The 26827-nt window shown below is 44.0% G+C and overlaps 2 protein-coding genes across 4 annotated transcripts; one reads left to right on the forward strand and one right to left on the reverse strand.

Moving 5' to 3' along the window:
• The first annotated feature begins 1399 nt into the window (after window positions 1-1399).
• LOC125545094 lies at window positions 1400-19139 on the forward strand. Of its 3 annotated transcripts, none has more exons than XM_048708958.1 (7): window positions 1404-1699; window positions 13097-13181; window positions 13280-13616; window positions 13819-15424; window positions 15521-16540; window positions 16632-16715; window positions 16804-19139. In XM_048708958.1, the coding sequence occupies exons 4-7, from the start codon at window positions 14822-14824 to the stop codon at window positions 17761-17763; spliced, it is 2667 nt and encodes an 888-aa protein (XP_048564915.1). In that variant the 5' UTR covers window positions 1404-1699; window positions 13097-13181; window positions 13280-13616; window positions 13819-14821; the 3' UTR covers window positions 17764-19139. The 3 variants fall into 3 exon arrangements, with proteins under 3 accessions (XP_048564916.1, XP_048564915.1, XP_048564917.1); XM_048708960.1 differs by having other exon boundaries at window positions 16638-16715; XM_048708959.1 differs by lacking the exons at window positions 13097-13181; window positions 13280-13616 and having other exon boundaries at window positions 1400-1699.
• Window positions 1706-9841, reverse strand: LOC125545095 (senescence-induced receptor-like serine/threonine-protein kinase). Its single transcript, XM_048708961.1, has 12 exons — window positions 8310-9841; window positions 7569-8130; window positions 6872-7371; window positions 6245-6389; window positions 5955-6026; window positions 5806-5871; window positions 5650-5730; window positions 4534-4691; window positions 4179-4417; window positions 3787-3916; window positions 2899-2958; window positions 1706-2815 (listed from the first exon to the last, which is right to left on the reverse strand). Exons 1-12 carry the CDS (start codon window positions 8404-8406, stop codon window positions 2166-2168), a joined length of 2760 nt encoding a protein of 919 aa, XP_048564918.1. The 5' UTR covers window positions 8407-9841; the 3' UTR covers window positions 1706-2165.
• Window positions 19140-26827: the final 7688 nt, after the last annotated feature.

The following is a 26827-nucleotide window of genomic DNA, read 5'->3' on the forward strand; positions in this document are numbered from 1 at the left end:
GTCAGGGGCGGAGCCGAGGGGGGGGGGGGGGGCCCCTCAAGGCCCCTGCAGGGGCCCCCCCCCCCCCCCCAACGATCAACAATTTTAGTAGAAGTAACTAGTAATTATCAACAAGATTCGATCAATATACGTACTCGGCCCTCCTATACTCGAATTCTGGCTCTGCCACTGCTTGTTGTTTTAAGAAAAATAGAAAAATTTGGCAAACGAATCATGGGACTATGATTGCCCATTTTCTGTTTAAAAGATGAACAAAATGGTTGCACATGAAAAGAAGACGTAAGACAAGCGTGACAGAGCTTGAGATTTTAATAAACACCTACTTTTCGCAAAAAAAAACGATCACCTACAGGTCAACAGATCCACCATCAGATATGGCGAGGCGAAGCGCACGACCGTTTGCTCTTGTCGGATCTCGGGGAAATTACTAGTTAACGAGCGCTCCTTCGGAAGCCTCACAACGATCAATGTCACTTGACGCGCTTTCAGACATTCCTCACGTATCGTGTTCTGGGTGCTCTCTCCGCATTTTATTTTTATTTTATTTTTTCACACGCGTTTTTGGCTATTTAAACGGTTTTTCTTATTTTTTGATGTTTTGGTTTTCCACCTATCTTCCTTAACTTTTTGATAAAAAATTAAAAAAAAATTTGCGTGAAAAAACACGTTTTTTCTTTCACGAGAGTCATGGTTTTGCTTTCGCGAGAGTCACAACCATGCCTCTCAAAAATGAAAAAAAACACGTTTTCTGTTTTTTTTCCTCTTGCCAGAGTCACGGTTTTGTTTTCGCGAGAGGCACGGTTGTGCTTTCGCGAGAGTCACAGCGGTGCCTCTCGAAAACAAAAAAAAACACGTTTTCTTTTTTTTTTCTTTCGCGAGAGTCACGGTTTTGCTTCCGCGAGAGGCACAGGTGTGCTTTCGCGAGAGTCACAGCCGTGCCTCCTTGGAAACAAAAAAAATACGTTTCTCTTTTTTCTTCTTCCGCGAGAGTCACGGTTTTGCTTCCGCGAGAGGCACGGACGTGCCTCTTTCGAAAAGGGAAAAAACCCGTGCTTCCTATTCGGTTTTTCATCCGGTTTTTTTCGTGAAAAAAAGTTTGTCAAATCTATCAACATGTGATCTAGTTTTGAAGATCTCGATGCGAGGAATCCAACGGTGAAAGCGATTCGAAATTTGAACACATGAGTATAAAAGATAAAACATTTTAAATAAATAAATTTTAGAAAAAACTCTTATATTACGACAAGTGGCGCGCTATATATGCACTATTTATCGCAACCCAAAGAGTTGGAGTGATCTCGGCCGCTCGATACTTGGCAGTGGCGTGGGCCGACTGGGGCGAGCAAAGATAAAATACGAGGGGTTCCGCCTCACGGATGCCCGCGGGCCGTGGCCGCCTGCTGGGCTTCTTGCGCGGTTGTGTCCACGCTGTAACTTGACAGGTCAGTGTTGCTAAAAAAAAAAGACAGGCCAGTAAGGCCTCACCCCTTCGCCGTCGGGCACGGCGGCGGGGGTCGCCACCCACTTCGACTCCACACCAGGGCACCGCCGCACGCCCATCGATCGGGCAGCACCGGAGCTGCTCTACCGCAGTGATGTGCTGCCCCCAATTTCTCGTACAGCTCGGGTTTCGAGGCGCAGGCGCTGCAGCTCGCGGACAAGTCGAGGAACTGCCCATGGCGCGAGCGGCGAGACTAAGGTATGTCATGTGCCATTTCTACTCAGGTCCTCAGGCTCCAACTTGTGTGCCATCGCATGTAGTGTTGTGTTAGTCGAAAAACTCCGCAGATGCTCGGATGATTTGGTGGAACAAACAAGTACTTTAGATCTGAATCCACATGCTCGCAATAGAGAATGGGGAATAAAAGGCCGAATCCTTAGGCGGCAATGTGTACGCAGACCACTTTGTCTTAGGATTGCTGTGGACCTGATGTACGGGCACTAATTAATGGGCCACCGAGTTCTCAAACGGAAGGGGTTAGGTCTTGATGCACGAGCAGCTTCATGCTTGAGCACTATTACCGGTAGAAACGAGCAATATTAGAATCTGAAAGTCATACAATTACTAAACACCAGTTTACGGACGATCAATGGCAACACAATTAAGCAAATTACCAAACATTATCTAAGAGGATCCGACAAGAAACACACTAGGCGTCTCCCTTTCACCGTCCAGAAAAGAGGCTCGTTTGTGAAATCCCATTGGTATAGCCAGACTGGAAGGATATCCCCTCGTTTCTTGCTCTTGAAATCATCAGCCGGAACTGCCTTGGAATTTCAGTATCCATGGAGTCCGTATGTCGAGGGGTCCCAGAAACAGCTGGCAACCACACTTTGAGCCTTGAAGCAACCTCGGTCATGGTCGGCCTGTTGATGGCTGCGTTTTCGAGGCAGTTCATGGCCAGGTCCACTACACTCTGCAGGGAAGTGGCATCGTACAGATCCAGCAGTTTCTTGTCTGCAACATCGTGAATGCTGCCGTTAGCTATCTTTTGCCGCACCCAATTTGGTAGGTGGACAGCTTGAGGGTCCATAACTACTGGGGATTGGCCGGTGATGATCTCCAAGAGCACGATGCCGAAGCTGTAAACGTCTGTCTTGACAGTGAGTTGGAAAGTTGCATGGTACTCAGGGTCGAGGTAGCCAAGAGTGCCAGCAGCAACAGTAGATATGTGTGTGTGGGCATCGTTAAAAGCCCGTGAAAGCCCGAAATCAGATATTACCCCCACCATATTCTTGTCCAGAAGGATGTTTGGGGTCTTGACATCTCTGTGCACTATTGATGGGGTGCATGCCTTGTGTAGATACTCCAGTCCTGTAGTTCATTAGGACTCATACTTTATGAACACACACATACGTACATGACCTAAAAGGTAAACATGTAATTGAAATACAGACCTTGCGCAGCATCAAGGGCAATATGAAGTCGCTGTTCCCAGGTCAAACTATAGTCATCTCCTGCAATCAAGATGTACCAAATTAATGTAAGGGCCATCTGATACGTGAATTGTAGCACAAATACTGGGTTTTGCAATATTTGCTCATAATTTCCTAGATCGATGATGATTCCACACACAAATGATTAACCATAGCATCAATTTTTATGATAAAGAACCATAGCATCAATTAGCGCGTTAAGATCTAAGACCTGCATAAACAGTCACTTTGATCTTCGAGACCTCACTCCTTTTCATTCTCTTTACCAGAGCATTTTCATATACAATTCCAGTTAACAAGGGAACCTAGATATTGGAATTATTCTTTGAGTATTTATCTCTCTAGTTTCTTTGTTTCTTACCGCCGTTTGAAGGTGTACAAGTTCATAATTTGTGACTATCATGTTATGGTTATGACGTAGGTAAGAATTTATTTGTGGTATCCCCAATTTGTTAAGAATATGCAGCTCTAAGAATGCAGCTATGGTTGTCTCTAGCAGGAGCAATAACGGTTTAGGCAATCAAAGTACACCTTTACAAGAAAAAATAGTTTTGAAACTCCTGATTGCAGTACCATGTCAAAGCCAGAATAGTTTGATTTTAGAGTTTCTTTTTTATACTTATGACCAGGTCCTGTCAAAATTTACTTTTTATACTGTGAAGCACGGTATATTTGTAAAATTTGAAAAGTAGGTGATTCCGAAGTTCTTAATCAAAGCTATTGACATCTGGGTCTCGTGTAGTTATTGGATTCTCGAGAAGTAAAACCCTGAGCGGGTTTAGGTTTGATTGAATGATTCAATTTTACTGAGTTAAAGTACAATACATTAAAAAAAATTAAGAGAGAAACCTCCTTTTAAAAGCTGTTTAAGATTTCCTCTAGGCATGAAGTCATAAACGAGTGCAAGGCACTTCTTGTTCTGGCAATATCCTTGCAAAGTCACGAGATTCTTGTGATGAACTTTGGACAAGGTTTGCACCTGTGGTAATAGATATAGTTACCAAACATCCTAGAACTGAAGCCAGTTGTATCATTTTATTCAATATGGACTGTCGAATTGGTTTTAGGTGTTTTGCAGACCTATAGTTTTACTTTTGGATGACTTGTAACAAACATTGGAGTAATTGAGACTGTAAGCATATATGATGCAGAGAGCGGGGGTAATAAAGCTTCCAATTCCAAAAAAAAAAAGTTTCTATTTGAGAAAGTAATGTTATAGCCTAGTTGGCTTTGTGCAATACCTCAGGGAGGAAGTCTGTTGATTCTGATATTGATGTCTCCTTAAGCACCTTAACAGCTACCTCATCACCATTTTCCAGTGTGCCATGATAAACAATACCAAAACCTCCTTCTCCAATGATTGATTGGAAGTCATTAGTTATGAACTTCAGCTCTGCATACGTGAACCGTCTGATATCAATATGTAGGGGAGTCTCCTCCTCTTCATACATAGCATACTCTTTATCGTCTCCCGACTTCCCTGCAGAGTCAATAAGTTGTGCTTTATTTGAAAGTTTAGGTCTGAAGCTGCTTTCTAATGTCTACCACCTATCGCATTCATGAAAAGGAAATTTAGAGCATAGAACTTTGCTTTACCTTTCCAGTATAACTTCCAGAGTGTGCCCATCACTACTAGGAGGGACACCAGTACCACAGGAACTATCACTGCAATGAGCATGATGGGTGTGGTGCTCTTCTTCTTATTTGAGCAATACGTATCTTTGAATTTTGAGCATATAGGATTGCCTTCTAATCTAGTGGCATCATTACACACCATATAGGAAATATGAACTTATAAGATGTTAGCTATGACGGCTCTCCAGAATTATGATTAGAAGATGCCTCAGTTTTCTAACACGGGTAATGTGCTAAACATGTATGCACTCCGAAAGAACTAACTTCATGCTTTCTCATCTATGTATTCTAAAAGAAGAAACTTCATGGTTTGTAAATCAGATGCAGTTACTATGGTCTTTTTATACCTCTCCTATTGGTTGCCATAGACAATAAAGCGTTTATAGTTACTAGATGCTCGTACATGTAACTGAGGGCATGTTTGGATCAATGCAAAGCTCTGTGAAAGTGTGGCTTCACACACTTTATGTCACCCAAATTGGTTATCACAACTTAGTCATGTATACGACGTTCAATGGGTACAAAATATCCATGCTACTGCGCCTGACATAACAGCTCCTGGTGCAACAACAATACAACATGTACCAGCCTAACATGGGGAGGCGGCGAGTTAGTAGCAGTAGGTGGCAGAGGGGCTTTGTTACCCAAGTGGGGCTGCTGTGGCATAAAGTTAGATACTTGTGGCACACAACAAGTATAATACTCCCTCCGTTCCTAAATATAAGTCTTTTTAGAGATTTCAATATGGACTATATACGGAGCAAAATGAGTGTATCTACACTCTAAAATATGTCTATATACATCCGTATGTAGTTTGTATTGAAATATCTAGAAGGACTTGTATTTAGAAACGGAGGGAGTACCAACCAAACTGTGGCCGGAGGAAGTCCAACTTGTGAAACTCTAGTTTGGTAACGTGTGGCATAGTTGTTGTGCAAAGACTGTTGCTAACCCTTGAATTTTTTTCTATCAGGCTCAACCCTGTTTCTTTTAGTTTGAGTATCTATTATTTTTATGCAGTAAGAAAGTGCAACATTCAGTCAAAACAAAAAGGATTGTGCAATAGAGCATGCAAACCTTAAGTCAAGCAGACCAGCCTGATATCTTTGAAGAATAGAATGAGGGATTGGTCCATCGAGCTGGTTATATGACAAATCGCTGTAAAATAATAGTAAAACCATTATTTAAAATTTATATCTTGAACCAAATATTACAATCAACACAGAGACTTACAAAACTTTCATTGACTTCATTTCGTACTCTGGAATACCTCCTGTCAAATTGTTGTGTGACAAATCCCTACATGTTTTTTGTGCTTAGGGTCACAAAGATGTCAACATAATCTCATTAAGTCCATTAATATTTTGTGGTAGGTCACTTACAGGGTTTCCAGTGATACCATGTTCATGAATAATATGGTTAATCCACCTTTCAGTCCGCTGGTAGACAGATTTCTGCAAAAGAAAAATCGTGTAAATACAGATCTGTTAATTCAGTGATTGTTTGTCAGACTCTGTCCAATAATATAGTAAAGATGGCTGTGAGAGGCCGGGGGTTATCCTCCTTTTTGAAAAAAAATATATAACACAATGCTCTTAAAAAATTGAAAATATTGAATTTTGATGTTCAGCTTCCAAAATGTATATGGTACAAGTCCCTGTTAGGTTCTTACACTGCGACAATCCTCGGATTCGGGTTGCTCTTAGAGTAGTCGCAAGTCAAACCTTCCCAGGAATACTCTCTCGGTGAGCATGGATCACCATTCCAGTTTATTCGTGCCACACTGTAGTGCTTCTTGACTTCTTTCATGTATTTGACTACAACAGAAAAAAGAAAGGCAATGGAAACAGATAGAGCGGAATCAAAAGGCTGTATACGTTGGGTATGGGGGCTTATATACTTTAAAAGAGACGAAAGCTGTGAAGGAAGAAGTCACGAAAGTATTTCCTATGGGAGCATTATCTTTTTGTAGAACTGAATAAATTGCATTGATTCATTTCTCTAATATTGGATTGGCATGTATAAGATGGCCTATTTAGCAGTTAAGATGGAGTACTAAATCAGTTGGTTGATGAACTTGATGTATTTATTACTTTGCTGGTGAAAATCCTGACAATGACAAAATGGTTTTGGGGATCTCAGGGGTCTAGACAGTCAATAACATTTTTAAAAGCATTGATGATAATGTGAATAAACTGCCGGAGGTGTTCAAGCAGTTAAACCTACTGAATAAACTGCATGATGATAATGTGAATCTACCACAGGCACACACATAGTATATGTATACTTGGTGTCTTACCGTCTTTGGAGTCAGTGGTGAGGTTATCCATCCGGACGAGAGAGTACAGCTCGAACGCATTGATGAGCGGTGGGAGCACCGAGTTGTTGGTCTTGTTCAGGAGGAAGGAGGCTGCGGGGTTATGCAAGAAGCGCCCATTCTGGTGCATGCTGTCCACCTGGGATCGCGAAGGTGAGAAGTCTGGGAACAACATTTCGTCGCCGCTGTAGATGTTGAACGACCTATTTGGATTGTTGTCAACGACCTCGGCAAAGTGGAAGATCGGGAGAAGCTGCAGGTTCGTTGGGTCCAGGTTGGGACCCACTGCCACATTGATCTCGAAGAAGGAGTAGTTTGTGTCTAGGGTGCTGGCCTGCTGGAGGATGCCCTCTGGTACCTGGAAGGTGTTGTCGCCGGGTAGCCTCCTCACTGGACTGCTAGTGTTTAGGGTCATCCAGGGGTAGGTGTTGTAGGAGAAAGACCAGCCCTCCCAGAACCGGTCGTACGGGTCCAATGGATATCTGCTTCCCACATAAAGACATTAGTTTTTTATTAGTAGAAGCGATTGCAAGGATTCAGGAAACACAAAGACCAAATTTAAACCGTTGTACCGCTCAAATAAATAAATAAATAAGACATTGTCAGGCATAATTAAGATCAAGTTAAAAAAAGATCAAATCCAACATTATTATTATTGTTGATGCCAGTCTTCTCTCACCTTGTGATAAATTCAGTGGCTTGACCAAATCTGATCCGTCTAAAATAGCTGATTGACACCGAAGAATTCACAAAAGGGTACATCACATCTTGCAGTGGCCTCAGCTCCAACGAAGACATGAACGGTGTCCCTGTACCGAAGTTTATCAGGCAGACCAACAGGTTGTTGCCCGGAGCAACGGTGAGCACCTCCTTCCATATTGTGCTTGATGGATCCCAATTGGTCAAGTTCACCGCCTCCCAGACATTGACACCGATATGCAGCCCAAACCGAAAAACCGATCCGCTCATAGTACTGTTCAACCCATCATAGTTGCCATAAGTAAACATAGCCCTCACCAAAAACTTCTTACCAGTGGCGGATAGCAGCGTGTAGCAATTCCTTGAGCCCTGAGGGAAGCTCCTCAAGGTTTTTTGTTGCTCATTCGCGGCATCATCCATGAACTCTGTTGAAATCTTGTGGCTCAATCCACCATCGACAAATCGATGATCAGAATGGTATTGTATTCCTGTTGTGCTGTCCTTGTTGGTGCGTCTGTTTCCGCAATCGATGCTTATGAACCCTGCACAAGGAGAATATGTATCAGTTTTATGTGTTTCAAGTTTACGATCTAAGGAAAGATCACGACTAGTGTGACAGATACTCAGTAGATAATAATATGTTATCGCTAAGGCTTCAGTAAAGTGGGATTTCTTAAATTGCACTCCAAAGTAAACTAAAAAATGCAGTGGGGCACATTACCCGAAGTAGACTGGCCATAGACTCGGGTCATCATGAACAGCAAGGCCAAGATCCCCGTCAGTTTTCTACTTGCTGAGCAACTGAAGCTGATCACCATGGTACTCTTGGGTTCTTGCAATGTTTGCAAGTGGTCATGCAAAAAATAAGCGTTTGTGTTTCTCTGCTACAAATGTACTGTCTACGCAGTTCTGTTCATGATTCTGTACGTAGTTATATAGCAGAGAAACACAACTTAGTACTATTTGGATTAACTTGGCCTCGGCGCTCGATTAACAATGTGGATGAAACAAAACGTTCTGTTCATCAGTAGGTAGCCTTTTCATCATGTAAGAAATGCAACTTGCATCTCACCTAAAAACTGAAAATGCAACTGGCCAAGTTGTCATGGAGTTTAGTTTGACTGGATCTGCGCTAACGTACTGCCCATCAGCGTCATAACGAAGTCCCAGCTCAAGATTGATGCATTTTTTCTTGGCGAATACGCATAGCATGCGTATCATCCATTTAAAGAAGAGGACGGCGAGATGCCGGTTACGAGATGGGTTCATTTTTGGCGAACCATGCATGCGGCTTGCTCCTACAGCGATGAACCAGTCTACTGTGGTAAATTCAACGAGAGTAACAAAGTGTATATCAGTAGATCAGTAGTTTTAAGACAAAAAGAAGAGGGCAACTTGCAAGACCAGTTCGTCGACGTTGGCCAAACCCAGCGAGACCTAACTCCGCTGACGTAAGAGTGAGCGACAGCACGCATGCCGGCATGCGTCCCCTCAAGCTGTGAAATCTCAATTGGTTGTTTTACCCGTGAATTTTCCATCAGCATGCGGTTGGGCAATGCATGTCGGATTCTGATGTTTCCTGGGGAGGACGCAGCGCACTTCCAGTGTTTTGTGGACCAGCAGGCCCCGCGAGCAAAGCTCTGGTAGCATCTTGCAAAGCGTTGTTTCAAAAAGAAAAAGACCTCTTGCAAAGCGGATCAAAGAAAACTACAGAACAAAGCTAAAGCACCAACAATGTACAAGACATACGTACATGCCAGTTTACAGACCGATGAGCGGAACTCAAGCTGCAGGTGGAGGTGGGACTAAGTGGGACTAATTATCCCATCCCACTTAAGTAGCATTAGTGGACTCTCATTGGATTTGAAAAATATTAAGTGGGCTAGCCCTATTAGCCCATTGGGACCCCACCATAACCCACTATTTACTTGAGCCTTGAGTTTGTCTCAAAAAAAAAACTTGAGCCTTGAGTGCCCAGCCGAGAGTGGATAGAGCAAGCCGCACGAGTGCACAAATTCCAGGCGGCGGCGGTGCTCCACTTCGCCGCCGCACCTTCTTGGCTACTCCTCGCACCACCACCTCACACCTTGCCCCTCCTCTGACTCAGACGTTCTTCCTCTTTGCCTTGCTCCGCCGTCCCCATCAAGAATCACCGGTCCCTTCTCTCCAACTCGGGAGGCGCCGCAGCGTAGCAGAGGTACTCCGAGCGCCGCTGCTGATGGACGCCGTCGCCACATCCCATCCTCTTTCGCCTCGCACTCAGGTCCTTTCGGCCTCCACTGCCTCGCATCTTCTACCCCGGTCGGACGCGACCCCTAGGTCATCGGCTGCAGGTAGTCCATCTGATTCATTCAGGCTCGATTCATGTTTCTCTTTCTGTTAAGAGTCAAGACTCAGATGCTGATGGATTGCTCGTGTATTCAGATGTTTGCTTTCCTTCCAAGTTCAGAGTCAAGATTTACTAAAATTAACTTTTCCCCCTTCTGTTTCTATTAGAGATGTACTGATTCATGAAGAGAAAATTTGTAGTCTGTAACTGGCAATTTGTGATAATACAGCAGGTTCTTTCCTTCTTAGTCCATGTTTTTAGTTGCAAATGCATTTGTTAAGTGGGATCCCACTTAGTCCCACATAATTTATGTTAGTTTTGGTGGGGTGCTCACTTCTTTAACACCAAACCGTATTGGGACTAGGTGGATTGTGGTGGGACTCCCACCTACAGTCCCACTTGCAGCCTGAAGCGAAAGCATAGGAGTGGCGGAACCACAACCAGAGGCTTCGAAGAAGCTGATCCAAAGCAAACTTGCGTCACGTACAGAAAAGCATGGGGTTTCATGACAGAGGCCCCCACCGAACTACCGCCGAAGAGAGCCCACTGCCCTCTTGCTCTGGACCGTGGAGTGGGAACCATGTGGGTGTAGTTTTGACGAGAAAGCTTACGACGAGGACCCGTGTCGAGGATAGGGGACAAACAAAACCACCAAGCGATGGTGCCAAAGAAGCATCGGGTCAAGATCCAAGCCTTACCCCCTGCCCCGCGTCGCTCCCCCGCGGGCAACCCAAACCTAGCCGCCAGAACCTACCCCCACCCGCTCCCTCTCCCCCCGCCGCCGCCGGCGGGCGCCGCCGGGCAAAGCCCGTGCGGTGCCAGTGGCGGCGGGATCTCCTTCGCCCTTGGCTGGAGCGGGGGCCGCGGGGGGCCTCTTCTTCGCTCAAGACGGCGGATCCCGGAGGCCGGCGTGTCGGATGGCGCTGCTGGAGGCGGTGGCGTGGGGCAGCGCAGCCGCTGGCCGGTGGAGGCGCGTCGTCGTGGCGGAGCGCGCGTGCCGGTGGCGGCGCGACGTTTCTCTCGTGGCGGGACTCGTCTTGGCCAGATCTGCGGCTGCTGGTGGAGGAGGATGGCAGCGGATGCGCGACATGGAGTCTGGCAGGGCAGCGGGCTTGGACAGAGCTGGCAGTAGTGTGGTGGTGTGCTTGGGCAGTGGCGGCGTCATCTGGAGGCAGCGTAGCAAACCCACGGCCAGGCTGGTGGTGGCGGCGCTGCAATGGCTCGGCCAAGATGGAGTCTTGGCGAGCAGCGAGTGGCCGGCCTCCTCTGCGCGGTGTGGTGATTGGCGGGGCTCTCTCGGTGGCGCGGCTTGGTTCTTCGCGGAGGAGCGGGTCCGTCCGTCGCAAGGCCAGCCTTTGGAGTGGGTGTAGGCAGTTGCGGACGGTCATGGACCCTGCCGGAGGTGGGGATGGCTGTAGTCTCTTGTTCAGGCTGGGAGTTGGTGCGGTGGCCGGGTTCTTCTTGGTCATGCAGCCGGTCGTCGGTCCTCAGCTTTGCGGCTACTTCGACTTAGAGTTGCGGTGGCGGCGGTGCGAGGCAAATTGGACGGTGTAGCCCATTTCCAGGAGGCGTGGTGATGTGCGTTTGCGCGGATGAAAATCCTGCTTGGCTTATGCCGGGCCGGCGGCGATGGCACCTGTGGGTGTCATTTCCTTCTTGAAGGCGTCGCCGAGGTGTGTGCGCCATGCCCCTCGCTCACTTGGAGTTGGTGGCTGTCTCCGGGCAAAAGCCTCGATTCGATGTTGGATCGGCACATTGGCGGCGTCCTCGACGTCGTATCTCTGTTGGGAGCTTTGTGTGTGGAGACATGGTCAGGTCCTTATTGCTCTCCTCCGGTGTTCGTCGCTGTCCTCTGTTGATTCTTTGCGGCGCTATGTACGCTTATCGCTGGTGTTTTCAAGTAGGTGCTTCTCTTAGATTGGAGCAAGTCCCGCCTTCCACTTGCCACTTCCTCTTAGGCGCTCAGAGTGGATGGTGCGTCGACAAGCGATGTTTTATGGAAAGTGGTGGTCTTCGGAGGTGTCCGGCGTCGGTCGACACGCAGTGTGTGTCAGCTGAAGATAGGCTCTTCTGTGTTGTAGCTTGCTTTGCGGTGTTGTCCGCTTGTAATCTTGGCCGTGTGTGGTGTGGTGTGTGCTACGCTCGTTGTTCGCAACGTGTGGTAGCTTCTTGTAATTTCATTTCTGCCTTTTATAAAGCTATGGCACGTCTAGGCGTACTCTCGAAAAAAAGATCCAAGCTTTCCCAGAACAACACCATCACTGCGCTATTAGGACCTGGGTGCTCCCACATCTCGCTCGCGAGGGGTGAACTGGCAGGAAGGGGAGGGGAGGACCACGACGGTGCCCCCAGGAGGGACGCGGCACCTGCAGGCGTTGCTGACGCATGCACCAAAGTGTTGAGCTTTTGCTCGGTACATCCCACTTGCCTTGCCGAGAAATCTGGTCATTGAGCCCCCGCCACAAGGGAAGGCCCACCATGACGGGATCCGGGACACCTAATCTAGACCTAGGCACAATCACCACAAACGGCAAACCTCACCACCACCGCTTCCCTCATCATCCACATAGTCAAGGGGAGCATCCAACACCACTGCCATGTAGCTCGTCGGAGAGGTAATAGTGCAGCCCACCTTCTATGTCTACCTCCCCGGTATCCAAGAGCCCGAGCCACTGCATTACCCCCAGCCCTCAATGTTCACAACTATTGGAAGATACCGCCAGCCACTGATTATCGAAGATAGGACACCGGTTGTCAGAAAGGGGACGGGAAGTGACTCCCCCCATCCCCCATTGATCAACCACCCGACCACGACTAGATCTGAAGACCGACCCACGTCGGTGACTTCGCTTGGCCCGGTTTACGCAGGGGAGGTCATTGCATCTCACACCGACCGCAGCCCCATGGCTCACAGCCAAACCAGCGAGAGGGTCATTCCTCGCCGACGGCCAAGAGATCATAGGGTCGGATCTGGGCTGAGGGAGACAAATGAGGTGGCCGATGACCTTAACCGATGTGAAGGGGAATGTGCTACGCAACAACAAAATATCATGCACGAACATGTGTAGGAATGATATGTCCATTTTGCATCATGCTTTTATATCGATATTTATTGCATTATGGGCTGTTATTACACATTATATCACAATACTTATGCATATTCTCTCTTATTTTATAAGGTTTACATGAAGAGGGAGAACGTCAACAGCTGAAATTCTGGACTGGAAAAGGAGTAAAATGCATTAGTGCACCCTAAACTTGCTGGTTAGGACCAAAACGGTCCTCAAACTCTGAAACTGTACTAGTACGGTCCTAATACTTGTTCATACAGTGCTCATACGGTCCTTCAATTTGATTCACAGGTCCTGGCGTACCTGAAACATACGAGTTCGCTGTACAGAGGCTGGCCACGTCAACGTGGGGAAGTAAACTTTGTGTTCGGCCCCACTAGTCGTACAGAATTTCCCATCTGCCCTCATCTGTACGAGACTCGTTCTCTTCTTCCCCTGTTTCGAGTCAGGAGCAGGGACGCGAACACGCGGTGGAAGGGACGGTTGATTGGCACCTCTGCCGGTCCATGCGAGCAGCGGGGACGGTGGAGGAACGAAGGGCCGCACTGCAGTAACTGCAGGCGGCGGTGCACGGCAGCGATGGTCGGCCCTGTACAACGCCATGAGAAAGGGGCGGCGCCCTCGTACGGTGAGTGTCAAATTTCCCACATAGCTGTGAAAATTTGCCCCTGAAAAGTGTTTTCCACTAGATTAGGCAGTTGTTTAGCGATCCCCCATGATTTATGCATTGATTTGGTGGCATTTGACGTACATTAGGCTAGGGTTTACATATTTGTAGGGTTTATCTCAAACTGAATGTCTCAATTAGTTCAATTTTGCTCTTTTTGCAGCGGAAGACAGTGACTTTTTCACTTTGGAGTTCGTTCATGGAGGATTTTTCCATGGCAGTGGAAGAAATAGAGCCTATCTGAATGGGAAAAAGACTTGTTATGATTTTTGTGAAACTGGGTGTGTATGCATGAAGATGTTTGAAGATTTGGTAGAGCATATTGGGTATGAGACGGCTGGTAGGGTTTCCATGTACTGGTTGCTACCTGGCTCTCAATTGAATGAAGATGGTGCAAGGCTATTATCGAAGGAAGAAGAAGTTTGTATTGACATTGTGAGAATGGTAAAAGGAGGGCACCGATACTTGATGATTTTTCTGGATCATGGAAACAACTACAATGGTGGACGAGGATCAGCGTGGGATGTCGTGGTTGGCACTCCACCGACATTTTTACCTCCTGTTATCAGTCCTAAGAAGAAAATCATGGGTGATGTTAGTAGTGAAGAGCAGAGCACAGTGGATGGCAGTTATGTTGACGTCAACACTATATGTGAGGCCAATGAATTTGCAAGCAATGAGGAAGTTGTTAGGTTGAGGCCAAGAGCAAAGCAAGGTGATGTCAATGAAGAAGGATGTGACGGTGATGATGATAGTGAAGATAGTGATTATGTTCCCGAGATTGTGGACAGTGATTACGATTTGGAGGATGGTGATGAGGACTTGGTGCAGGAGCAACTACATTCTGTTAGTGATAGGAAAGGGAAGCAAGTGGTTGAGGATTGTAACTCTGAAGATGAGAAATTAGAAGCCCCGGAGTCAGACGAGGATGAGATGAAGTTCAATTTCAAATCTTTTACGGCAGAAGATATGCATGATCCAAAGTTCCATGTGGGTCAGCTATTCTCATCAGTTGATTTGCTAAGAAGAGCAATCAGGGAGTATAGTGTGAAAGAGAGAGTGAGCATCACATTCCCAAGAATGATAAAAGTAGGATTGGAGCTAAGTGTGAGGATGGATGTCCATGGTATCTTTATGCCTCATTGGACAAAAGGACAAATTCAGTTATGGTGAAAACCTTCAACAGTGTGCATCATTGTAGCAAGAAGTGGCAAGTGAGGGCATTTACTGCCAAGTACATTGCTAACAAGTATGTGGAGAAAATAAGAGCTAATGAGAGGATGACCCTCAAGGGATTGGCAGCACTTGTGCAGGAAGATTCCAACATGACAATTAAAAGAGGGAAGCTAGGGAGGGCCAGAGGACTAGCTTTCAATATTATATATGGAGATGAAATAGCACAATACAACAAGTTGTGGGACTATGCAAATGAGCTGAGGAGATCCAATCCAGGAAGTACATTTTATTTAGACCTTGTTGAAGATGGCCAGTTTGAGAAATGCTACTTTTCCTTTGATGCTTGTAAGAGGGGTTTCCTATCAGCTTGTAGGCCTGTTCTTTTCCTCGATGGTTGTCATTTGAAGACACAATATGGAGGCATCCTACTTAGTGCAGTAGGAATGGATCCCAACGATTGCATAATTCCTATTGCACATGCAGTGGTTCAGAGAGAAGATACAAAGGCTTGGAGGTGGTTCTTGACAACTTTAAAGAAAGATCTTGGTATTGTGAACAATGATCTTTGGACTATCATGTCCGACAAGCAAAAAGTGAGTGTGTCTTACCTAATTTTGAACATTTTCATATTGTACATGGGCTGCATTTAAATATTATTAACACTTGCTTTATGAATTTACTTATGTCAGGGTCTAATAAAGGCAGTGAAAGAACTGTTTAGTGGTTCCCCACATAGATTTTGTGTCAGGCATCTTTGGCAGAATTTCAACAAAAATTTTAAAGGTGAGGCCCTCAAAAACCAACTCTGGAAATGTGCTAGAAGTAGTACCGAAGGGAAATTTAGACATAACATGAATGAGATGTTAGTTCTAAACAAAGAGGCACATGATTGGCTAGAGGAGTTGGACCCTCCAACATGGGTTAGGGCATTTCAAAATGAATTCCCAAAGTGTGATGTCTTGTTGAACAATAACTGTGAGGTGTTCAACAAGTATATATTGGATGCAAGAGAAATGCCTATAATCAGCATGTGCCAGAGGATTAAAGGACAACTAATGGGAAGAAATCATAGCAAGCTGCAAGAGGCCTTGAAGTGGCCTGGTACTATATGTCCAAAGATAAGGAAAAAATTGGACAAGAATGTGGAATTTGCTAGAACTTGCTATGCTTCACCAGCTGGATTGGGAATCTTTAACGTCAATGATAGAGGTGTAGACTACGGGGTCGATTACCAGTTGAGGAAGTGCAGCTGTAGGAGATGGGATTTGTCTGGCATTCCATGCAGCCATGGAGTAGCTGCTCTTAGATATGACAAAATCAATCCAGAGGATTATGTTAAGTCATGTTATTCTATTGCAACATATCGCAAGGCATATGAAAACATTATTATGCCATGCCGAGATATTAGTGAGTGGAGCAAAATGAATGGCAGAACTATCGCACCACCACCATTGGTAAAGCAGAAAGGAAGGAGGAGGAAGAACAGGAGAAAACAGCCAAAAGAGAAACAAGGGAAAAAAGGAGTAAAAATTACAAGGGCAGGGGCAATAATCCATTGCAGCTATTGTGGAGTTGCTGGCCATAACATTGGTGGTTGTATGGACTTCAAATTAGGGTTAAAACCAAAGAAAAAATCTGAAAGGGTCAGAGTGAGGGCAGAGCCTGATGTTTCCTCCTCCTCGGATGAGGAAGAAGCAGTTGTCACTCAGGTGAGGCCCTATATCTAGCTTCATGATCTTCATTATGTTACTAATTATATGTTTCAACATGTAAAAATTGCCATGCTTTTACTGTTTGTAGGAACAGAATCAGCGGACAGAAGGTTTAATTCAAGAGCCAGTACATTTGTATCAGCCTGAGATAATTAATATTTTAACACAGGAGGTACTTATAGTAATTTATTTTCATTACACATAGCAAGTTCATGTACAAATGTTTCATGTATGATCCTCAAAATTGAGTTATATTTCAGAGAGAAGCAAGCCAGAGGGAAGCAAGCCAGAGGGAAGCAGTCCATCAAGGTCCATTACCAAATTCTGTTTTCATAGAGGAGCACATCATGTCTCAGCCACCAGTTATCCCTACTACTGCAACAAAGGAGGGCAATGTTCACAGGAAAAGAGAGGTTCTAGCATTGGCAAAGCTGAGAGCCGCAGCTGAGAAAAGAGAAGTTGCAGACCTAGCAAAGTTTGAAGCAGCAATGGCAAAGTTGAAAGAAGAAGAGGACAAAATTAAGCTTGCAGCTCAAAAGAGAAAGGAAGAGCTGGAAGCTAAGAAACAAGCAGCCGAGGAAAAGAAAAAAACTATACTAGAGGAAAAGAGACTTGCTGCAGAAGAGAAGAGAAGAGCTACTGAGGAAAAAAAGAAAAAAGCCCAAGAGGAGAAACTTGAAATGGCAGAGAAGAAAAGGCAAATGATGGATGAGAGAAAAAGAAATGCAGAGATAGAAAAACAAAAGAAGGCCGAGGAGAAGAGAAGGATTGCAGAGGAGAAGAAAATGATTGCAAATACAAAATACCAGCAGGAGGAGGCAGCTTTTCTGATACATCAAGCAGAGGAGTTTGAGAGGCAGGAGAGTTGGAGAAAATTTAAGGAGGCTGAGGAGGCTGCAAGGCAAAATGCTTGGGAGCAGCAGAACAATCAACAAGACACAACAAGGAATGAAGAATGGGAGCTGAGAAAGAGGAGAGCTGAAGAAACAAACAAGAAAGCCATGGATGACCAAATGGCAGATCAAGTAAGGAAGCAAGTCGTGTTGGAGGAACAAATGAAAGAAAGAGCTGCAGGAACTAGTTCAAGGATCGAGGAGGCAAGATTTAATCCTTGCGTTGTTCAAGGAAACAAGACAAAGAAAAAAACTGCACCTACCAATCAGAACATGACATGTTTTAAGAAACCTAGAAAGGTTAACATGTTCGACGAATTTAGGTAAAGGGATGTGAAGTTTGGAATGATCTTCATCTCTTTTTGTGTTTCTGCTTATGATCAGGTGCAAAACTTGTAATGGCAATGTTTTGTTTATGATCATTGTGTTGATCATGAAGTGTAAGAGGTGTCTTCTGATTAGGAAACTACTATTGCAGACCATGTGTTATTTATACTGTGGAACTTAATTACCCAGTTTTTTCAGCTGCAAAAATCATGTTTATGTGTGCTTTAATTTGTGTGAATCTCTTGTTTCTGAGCTTCAACACTTTTTATTCTCATTCAGCAAATGCTTTATATTTTAAACAGTGCATTGTGCCAGTAGCGGTCTGTACTGTTATTCTATTCCAGTTCTATAAACCAAAATGCAGTCAACATCGTTGATTTTGTTTCGCCATTTACATTTAGCAAGTATTGTTCATTTTCATGCTAAAATTTCACAAAAATCTAGTTCAAATAAGTTCATTTCATTTCACTCATAAACTAAAATCACAAGTTGCTCCATACATACAACAATTGGTTTACAAAAGCCATAGCAACTTGACACACACAAGTACATGATCTTCATGCACTGGACACAGAAACAGGACACACACTTGATGCACTCCTCAAAGAGCATCACCTGAGCCGTCATTGCCATCCACACTACCCAGCATTGTGGTGAACTAATGGGTCGTGTTGCACTTGTCTGACGACGGGAAGTATAGCGACAGGTCACCTCCATGCCCACCTCTGCGGCAGGACAGTGCACTTCTTCTCCATGGCCGCCAAAAGCGCTGAGCGTCACCGCTGAACTACCATCGCCGACAGCCGTCGCGAGCACCAACGAGCTCATCCAGGGAAGCCGGCCGCGGAAGGAGAACGTGGCCGGTCTTCGGTCGGAAGCACGGCTGACGACGGGCGGGGCAGCGACGACTACGCCCGACGGGAGAGACGATACGAGGCTGCCGCCCTCGCCTGAGACCGAGCTCACGGTCACGCTCGCGCCACCCATGGGTGCGGGAGTTCGGCGAAAGGAGGTATTTTGGGCGGCAGTGTGGCGCCGGCTACGCGAGTACGGCGGCGGATGGAGGGATTTGGGCGCCGCGGGAGTGTGCGAGGGTTAGGGATTTGAGAGCGTATTGGGGATTTCTGCCCACCGGAGACCAAGTCAACTGACTAGTGGGCCCTACGAACGCTGACATGGCCAGCCCAATACGCTCTGTACAGCGAACTCGTATGTTTCAGGTACGCCAGGACCTGTGAATCAAATTGGAGGACCGTATGAGCACCGTATGAACAAGTATTAGGACCGTACTAGTACAGTTTCAGAGTTTGAGGACCGTTTTGGTCCTAACCAGCAAGTTTAGGGTGCACTAATGCATTTTACTCACTGGAAAAGGAACAAATATTAGAGACCTATTCTGCACAACTCCAAAAGTCATGAAACTTCACGGAGCATGTTTTTGGAATATATAAAAAATATTGGGCGAAGAAAGTATCAAAGCGGGGCCACCAGCCAGCCACAAGGGTGGAGGGCGCGCCCCTCGACCTTGTGGGCCCCCTGGCAGGCCTTCGGTGCCCATCTTTGGCTATATGGTGTGTTTTGACCTGGAAAAAATTAGAAGAAAGCTTTCGGGACAAAGCGCCGCCTTCTTGAGGCGGAACCTGGGCAGAACCAATCTAGGGCTCCGACGGAGCTGTTCTACCGGGGAAACATTCCTCCGGGAGGGGAAATCGTCGCCATCGTCATCACCATCGATCCTCTCATCGAGAGGGCTAATTTCCATCACCATCTTGATACGTCTCCAACGTATCTATAATTTATGAAGTATTCATGCTAATATATTATCATTCTTGAATGTTTTACAATCATTTTATAGCAACTTTATATCATTTTTTGGGACTAACCTATTGACCTAGTGCCCAGTGCCAGTTGCTGTTTTTTGCTTGTTTTTACATCACATAAAATCAATATCAAACAGAGTCCAAACATCGTGAATTTTTTTGTGGATTTTTATGGGCCAGAAGACTCCTGATGGGCTAGAGCAGCACCTTGGGGGTGCCCCGAGGGGGGCACAACCCACCAGGGCGCGCCAGGGCCCCCTAGCGCGCCCAGGTGGGTTGTGCCCACCTCGGTGGCTCCTGTATCCCTTCTTTGCACTATAAATTCCCAAATATTCCGAAACCCCTCGGGGTTAACCTAGATCAGATGTTCCGCCGCCGCAGGGCTCCGTAGCCACCGAAAACCAATCTAGACCCGTTCCGGCACCCTGCTGGAGGGGGGAATCATCTCCGGTGGCCATCTTCATCATCCCGGCGGCCACCACAATGAGGAGGCAGTAGTCCACCCTCGGGGCTGAGGGTTTGTACCAGTAGCTATGTGTTTAATCTCTCTCTCTCTCTCTCTCTCTCGTGTTCTCGAGATGCCACGATCTTGATGTATCGCGGACTTTGTTAATATAGTCGGATCATATGGTGTTTTTCCCTCTCTATCTTGTTGAGATGAATTGAGTTTTTCCCTTTAAGATCTCGTTGTCATCGGATTGAATACTTTTATGGATTTGAGAACACTTGATATATGTCTTGCAATTAAATACTCGTGGTGACAATGGGGTATCGTATTGATTCACTTGATATATGTTTTGGCACTCAACTTGCGGATTCCCGCTGTGACATTGGGGTAATCTATGCATAGGGGTTGATTCTCTGGTAGAAATCTTGGGGCACTCTTTGTAGTTCTTTGTGTGGATTGAGTATTATGAATATGAATATACTTTGGTGTTATTCTAGTACGAACTCTAGGATAGATCGAACGGAAACAATAGCTTTGTGTTATTTTAGTATGAACTTTTGAATAGATCGATCGGAAAGAATAACTTTGAGGTGGCTTTGTACCCTACAAACAATACCTATCTTTTGTTCTCCTCTAATAGGAACTCGGGAGTGATTATTTGTTACACTTTGAGGGATAATCATATGATCCAACTATGTTAGCACTGTTGAGAGATTGCACTAGCGAAAGTACGGACCCTAGGCCTTGTTTTTAAGCGTTGCAACACCATTTTTGTGCCCGTTTACTATTTGCTACCTTGTTGTTTTTATTTATTCAGGTTATAAAAATACATTTCTACTATCCATATTACACTTTTATCACCATCTCTTCGCCGAACTAGTGCACCTATACAATTTGTCATTGCATTGGGTGTGTTTGGGACACAAGAGATTTCTTGTATTTGGTTGCAGGGGCGTTTGAGAGAGACCATCTTCATCCTACACCTCTCACGGGTTGATAAACCTTAGGTCATCCACTTGAGGAAAAATTGCTACTATCCTACAAAACTCTGCGCTTGGAGGCCCAACACGTGTCTACAAGAATAAAGTTGCATAGTAGACATCAAGCTCTTTTCTGGCGCCGTTGCCGGGGAGGTGAATGCATGAAGGTATATCTTTAGATCTTGCAATTGAATCTTTTAGTTTCTTGTTTTACCACTAGTTTGGTTTATAAAAAGAAAACTACAAAAAAATGGAATTGAGGTTGCATCATATTATTCATCTTTATAATGTATTTCGTGAAAATGATGGAAATGAAAATTATGCTCAATTGATAGAAGAGGAATTCAATAGAATGGTTGGTATAAATGATGAGCATCATTGCAATGTTGTTGGTATGAATTCTTTGAATATCCATGATGCTAATGATATGCAAAGCCATAAACTTGAGGATGCTATATTTGATGAATATGATATTTTTAGTCCTCCAATCTTTGACGAGAAAATATATTATGATGATTGCACACCTCCTATTTATGATGATTATATTGATGAAAGTGGATTCGGAGATGTCATGACTTTATTTGATGATGAATCCACTATTTTGGAAGAGGTTGCAATTGATTATGAGAACAAAGTTGCTATTCATGATGATGGTGATGACATGTATGCTACAAAGAATAATGATAACTATGAAACTTGTCATCATGATTTTAATTTTCAATCTCATGATAGTTATTTTGTTGAGTTTGCTCCCACCACTATTGATGAGAACAAGTTTGTTTATGTGGAGGGTAATAAAAAATTTATGCTTGTGTATCATGAAAAGAATGCTTTATGTGATAGTTATATTGTTAAATTCATTCATGATGCTACAAAAAATTATTATGAGGGAGGAACTTATACTTGTAGTAATTGCAATAATATCAAGTTTCCCCTCTATGTGTTGAAAGTCTTGAAGTTTTGCTTGTTTTGCCTTCTTATGCTAGTTAATTCTTGTTCCCATAAATTGTTTAATCACAAAATGTCCATCCATAGGAAGTGGGTTAGACTTAAATGTGCTTGCCATATGCTTCATGATGCTCCTTTTGTGTTTCAATTCTTATATTTTATGCGAGCATCATTAAAATCATCATGCCTAGCTTAAAAGGCATTAAATAAAAGCGCTTGTTGGGAGACAACCCAACACTTTTATCTACTGTTGTTGTGTGTTCACATGATTAGGCTACTGTAGTAATCTTGTTTTATAGCTTTTGTTTCAATAAAGTGCCAAGTAAAGCCTTTGGGATCATGTTGGGTGATAGTTGCTTTGATCTTGCTGAAAAACAGAAACTTTTGTGCTCAGGAAAATAATTCTTATTTTTAAAAGAAGAGTGTTATTGAGTTGATTTTTTGCAGAAGATTAATATACAAATTGCTCATGTGGTCTTAAATTTTCATAATTTTTGGAGTAGTAGAAGTATGGTTTGAATACAAATTACTATAGACTGTTCTGTTTTTGACACATTCTGTTTTCAATGCATAGTTTGCTTGTCTTCTAGTTTCTATGGCTTATATTGCTCAATATAAATTGTGGAAATGATATGCTACAGTAGGCTTTGTGTGAGAACAATTATGAATCTTTTCTTTGACAGTACCAAAAGTGAAATGGTTTGCTCTTTATCATACTAACCTATCTCACAAAGTTTCGTTAAGTTTTGTGTGATTGAAGTTTTTGAGTTTTGGGCGAAACATCGATATGAGGAGAATAAGGAGTGACAAGACCCTAAGCTTGGGGGTGCCCAAGGCACCCCAAGTTAATATCTAAGGAAGATCCAAGCAACTAAGCTTGGGGGATGCCTCGGAAGGCATCCCCTCTTTCGTCTCCAACATTATCGGTAACCTTACTTGGAGCTATGTTTTCATTCATCACATGATATGTGTTTTGCTTGGAGCGTCAATTTATTTTGTTATTATTTGCTTGCTTTTATTTAGAATAATGTTTTGCATCTTTTATTTCAATAAAAATATCAAGTATAGCCCTTGACATGCTTATTTTGCTAGTATACATGTTGCTGTTTGAAAACAGAAAGTTTACCGCTGTTGCAAAAATTCCCCAGAAAAGTCAGTATGTGATAAAATGTTGAAACTTTTTGCACAATGATCTGTGATAAATTTTCTACAGTGTGTTAAATTTTTATATTGTTTGGAGTTGAATAAGTATTCATACTTTTGCATTCTTTACAGACTATACTGTTTTGGTAGATTGCTGTTATGTTTGCATTGTTTGCATATGTTTGCTTGTTTAATGATTCTATTTGAGAATAGAAGTATTAAATATGCAGAGACATTTAGTATGCAATGTTGAATAATAATTTAGGTGGTTTGCTACAGTAGTGAATGATAAGGTTTTTGCATTGGTTTATACTAACTTATCTCATGAGTTCTTGTTGAGTTTTGTGTGGATGAAGTTTTTGAGATTTAGGAAAACCGTGATATAAGAGGAATTAAGGAGACACAAACGCTCAAGCCTGGGGATGCCCAAGGCATCCCAAGATAATATTTCAAGAAGTCTCAAGCATCTAAGCTTGGGGATGCCTCGGTAGGCATCCCACCTTTCTTCTTCAACAATTATCGGTTAGTATCGGTTGAGCCTAAGTTTTTGCTTCTTCACATGAGTTGTGCTATTCTTAGAATGTCATTTTATTTTTATTTTGCTTGTTGTTTTAATAATATACTTAGATCTGAAAGTTTTTAAATAAAATAGAGTCCTCAAATAGTTGCCAGGGAGGCTAAGTAAGCGACATTCACATGCCATCAACGAAGCTCTTTTCTATGTCATTTACTCTTGTGCTTCACTTATATCCTATGAGTAAATTGTTGGATAAATTGAATGTCATGGAGTTGAAATCATATCATGCCTAGTGGTAGCTTCACATTGGGTTTAGAAAGTGAAGTCTTTTGAGGCTTGACAATCACAATATTGGTCATACAAGCAATTCACGAATAATTAGTATAAGAGAAATTTCACATATAAATACACTATCATGGAAATCTTTTGTGATTGTGAGCCCCCATCAAAATATTATATGCCAAAATTGTTGACGTTGGACAAGGAAGACAACATAATGGTTTATGTTTGTTCATATTCACATAGAAGTTATATTGTCATAGATCCTTCAACATGTGGTGCTTGCCCCCATCTTTGCTAGCCAAAAAATCCGCACCAAGTAGAGATACTACTTGTGCATCCAAAAACCCTTAAACCCAAATCTTATTTTCAAGAGTCCACCATACCTACCTAAGGATTGAGCAAGATCGTTCAAGTAAGTTGTCATAGGTGCAATAAGGCAATAAAATTGCTTCTAAAAGTGTAAGATCATTTAGTGTAAGAGAAAATTGAGCGTTGTACGAACTTGTGATGGCAAAGCAATAAAAGTGACGGACTGCATAATAAAGGTTGCTATCATAAGGGGCAATATAACGTGACATTCTCTTGCACTAAGGGGTCGAGCATACAAACAAATAAGCGCATGGCAACCTATGCTTCCCTCGGCGAAGGGCCTATCTTTTACTTTTATGTATTTACTTTTATGCAAAGAGTCAAAGTTTTTCTCTCTATTCCTTTTTATTTTTCTCTTTTGGCAAGCATCATGTGGCGAGAAAAGATCTAGGCACATATGTCCAGTTGAATATGGGTGGCATGAGTTATTATTGTCGACATCACCCTTGAGGTGAATACGTTGGGAGGCAAAACAATAAGCCCCTATCTTTCTATGTGTCCGGTTGAAACGTTTTTCTCATGTGTACAAGGTGAGTGTTAAAAATCATAGAAGACTATATGATGGTTGAGTATGTGGATCTCTTACTTAAATTCTGTTGAATAAGTTGAATTGCAATTGCTTGGTGACTAAGAACATAGGTTGTTGGGTTTCAAAAGAATTCATTGTTTGAACCTTAACATGTGAATTGGTTGCCACTATAACACGAGCAGTTTCATAAGAAAGAATTGTTGTTATGATGCTAGGAAAAGTGATTGAAATTATCATTGATCAAACTTGTGCACTTTGCTAGCATTCACACTTCATAAATTATTTCTTTTATCATTTACCTACTCGAGGACGAGTAGGAATTAAGCTTGGGGATGCTGATACGTATTCAACGTATCTATAATTTATGAAGTATTCATGCCAATATATTATCATTCTTAGATGTTTTACAATCATTTTATAGCAACTTTCATTTTTTGGGACTAACCTATTGACCCAGTGCCCAGAGCCAGTTGCTGTTTTTTGCTTGTTTTTTACATCGCAGAAAATCAATATCAAATGGAGTCCAAACATCGTGAAAATTTTTGTGGATTTTTTATGGGCTAGAAGACTCCCGATGGGCCAGAGCAGCACCTGGGGGTGCCCCGAGGGGGCACAACCCACCAGGGCGCGCCAGGGGGCCCTAGCGCGCCCAAGTGGGTTGTGCCCACCTCGGTGGCCTCCCGTACCCCTTCTTTGCACTATAAATTCCCAAATTTTCCGAAACCCCTTGGGGTTAACCTAGATCAAAAGTTCCACCGCTGCAGGGCTCTGTAGCCATCGAAAACCAATCTAGACCCATTCCGGCACCCTGCCGGAGGGGGGAATCATCTTCGGTGGCCATCTTCATCATCTCGGCGGCCACCATGATGAGGAGGGAGTAGTCCACCCTCGGGGCTGAGAGTTTGTACCAGTAGCTATGTGTTTACTCTCTCTCTCTCTCTCTCTCTCGTGTTCTTGAGATGTCACGATCTTGATGTATCGCGGGCTTTGTTAATATAGTCAGACCATATGGTGTTTCCCCTCTCTATCTTGTTGAGATGAACTGAGTTTTTCCCTTTGAGATCTCGTTGTCATCGGATTGAATACTTTTATGGATTTGAGAACACTTGATATATGTCTTGCAATTGAATACTCGTGGTGACAATGGGGTATCGTATTGATTCACTTGATATATGTTTTGGCACTCAACTTGCGGATTCCTGCGGTGAAATTGGGGTAATCTATGCATAGGGGTTGATGCACGCACTACAAAAAAATACACTTTCGTGATGATATGTGTTTGTCACAGTAGGTCACGTTTTCTGTCATGCATGTACATCCATGACAGAATCAAGATAGTCATACTTGTGCTATCGTAGAAGTGTTCCATGACATTACCAAAATTATCATCACGGAAGTGTCCACTTCCATGACGATAAATCGCGCGTCACAGAAGTGCTTTCGTCAAGGGTGACCGACATGTGGCATCCATCGTAACGGAACACCGTTAAGCTATCGGATCCGGTTTTGGATCCGATAACCCGTTAATAGCCCCGACCAATGGGGATTTTCCAAGTGTAAAATCATCATTGGCTGGAGGAAACACGTGTCGGCTCACCATTGGGACAGATGTCATCCATTCATTGGACCCAAAGCGCCTATGATACGCCGACATGTGGCACGGCCCAACAAAGGCCCATTCCTGTGAAAAGGCTGGCCCATTTGACTTGGTGATAAGGTGGAGAGCCGGCCCACGGCAAGCCTGTTAATGGCCTGTTCGCATATAGCCCATTTACAGCCCGCTATCCTAGGGCCCGTTTACGGCCTATCCGAATTAGGCCCAATAGCGTCATCTGGGCCGTCCAATATAATTCCAGCCCGTTTTAACTTCCGGCCCATGTATGGCACATGATGTCTTTCGGCCCATATGAGGCCCTTAGTAACCCTCGGCCCCTTAACGGCCCGTGGTAAAATTGGCCCGTAATGAACAATGTATCACTTTATACCCATTAACAGCCCATTATTCCGTTGGGCCATTTCCAGCCCATG

The sequence above is a fragment of the Triticum urartu genome, chromosome 3 (genome assembly GCF_003073215.2).
Source record: "Triticum urartu cultivar G1812 chromosome 3, Tu2.1, whole genome shotgun sequence".
Lineage (NCBI taxonomy): Eukaryota > Viridiplantae > Streptophyta > Magnoliopsida > Poales > Poaceae > Triticum > Triticum urartu.

What these genes read in the sequence shown, in the direction of transcription:
- LOC125545094 (XM_048708959.1), top strand. Translation starts at nt 14,822, where the DNA reads ATGGTGAAAACCTTCAACAGTGTGCATCATTGTAGCAAGAAGTGGCAA. An exon ending in TCATGTCCGACAAGCAAAAA is followed by an intron (nt 15,425 to 15,520) that starts GTGAGTGTGTCT and finishes TACTTATGTCAG; the next exon opens with GGTCTAATAAAGGCAGTGAA. An exon ending in AAGAAGCAGTTGTCACTCAG is followed by an intron (nt 16,541 to 16,631) that starts GTGAGGCCCTAT and finishes TACTGTTTGTAG; the next exon opens with GAACAGAATCAGCGGACAGA.
- LOC125545095 (XM_048708961.1), bottom strand. Translation starts at nt 8,406, where the DNA reads ATGGTGATCAGCTTCAGTTGCTCAGCAAGTAGAAAACTGACGGGGATC. An exon ending in GCCACTGAATTTATCACAAG is followed by an intron (nt 7,372 to 7,568) that starts GTGAGAGAAGAC and finishes TGTGGGAAGCAG; the next exon opens with ATATCCATTGGACCCGTACG. An exon ending in TAAACAGCTTTTAAAAGGAG is followed by an intron (nt 2,959 to 3,786) that starts GTTTCTCTCTTA and finishes TCTTGATTGCAG; the next exon opens with GAGATGACTATAGTTTGACC.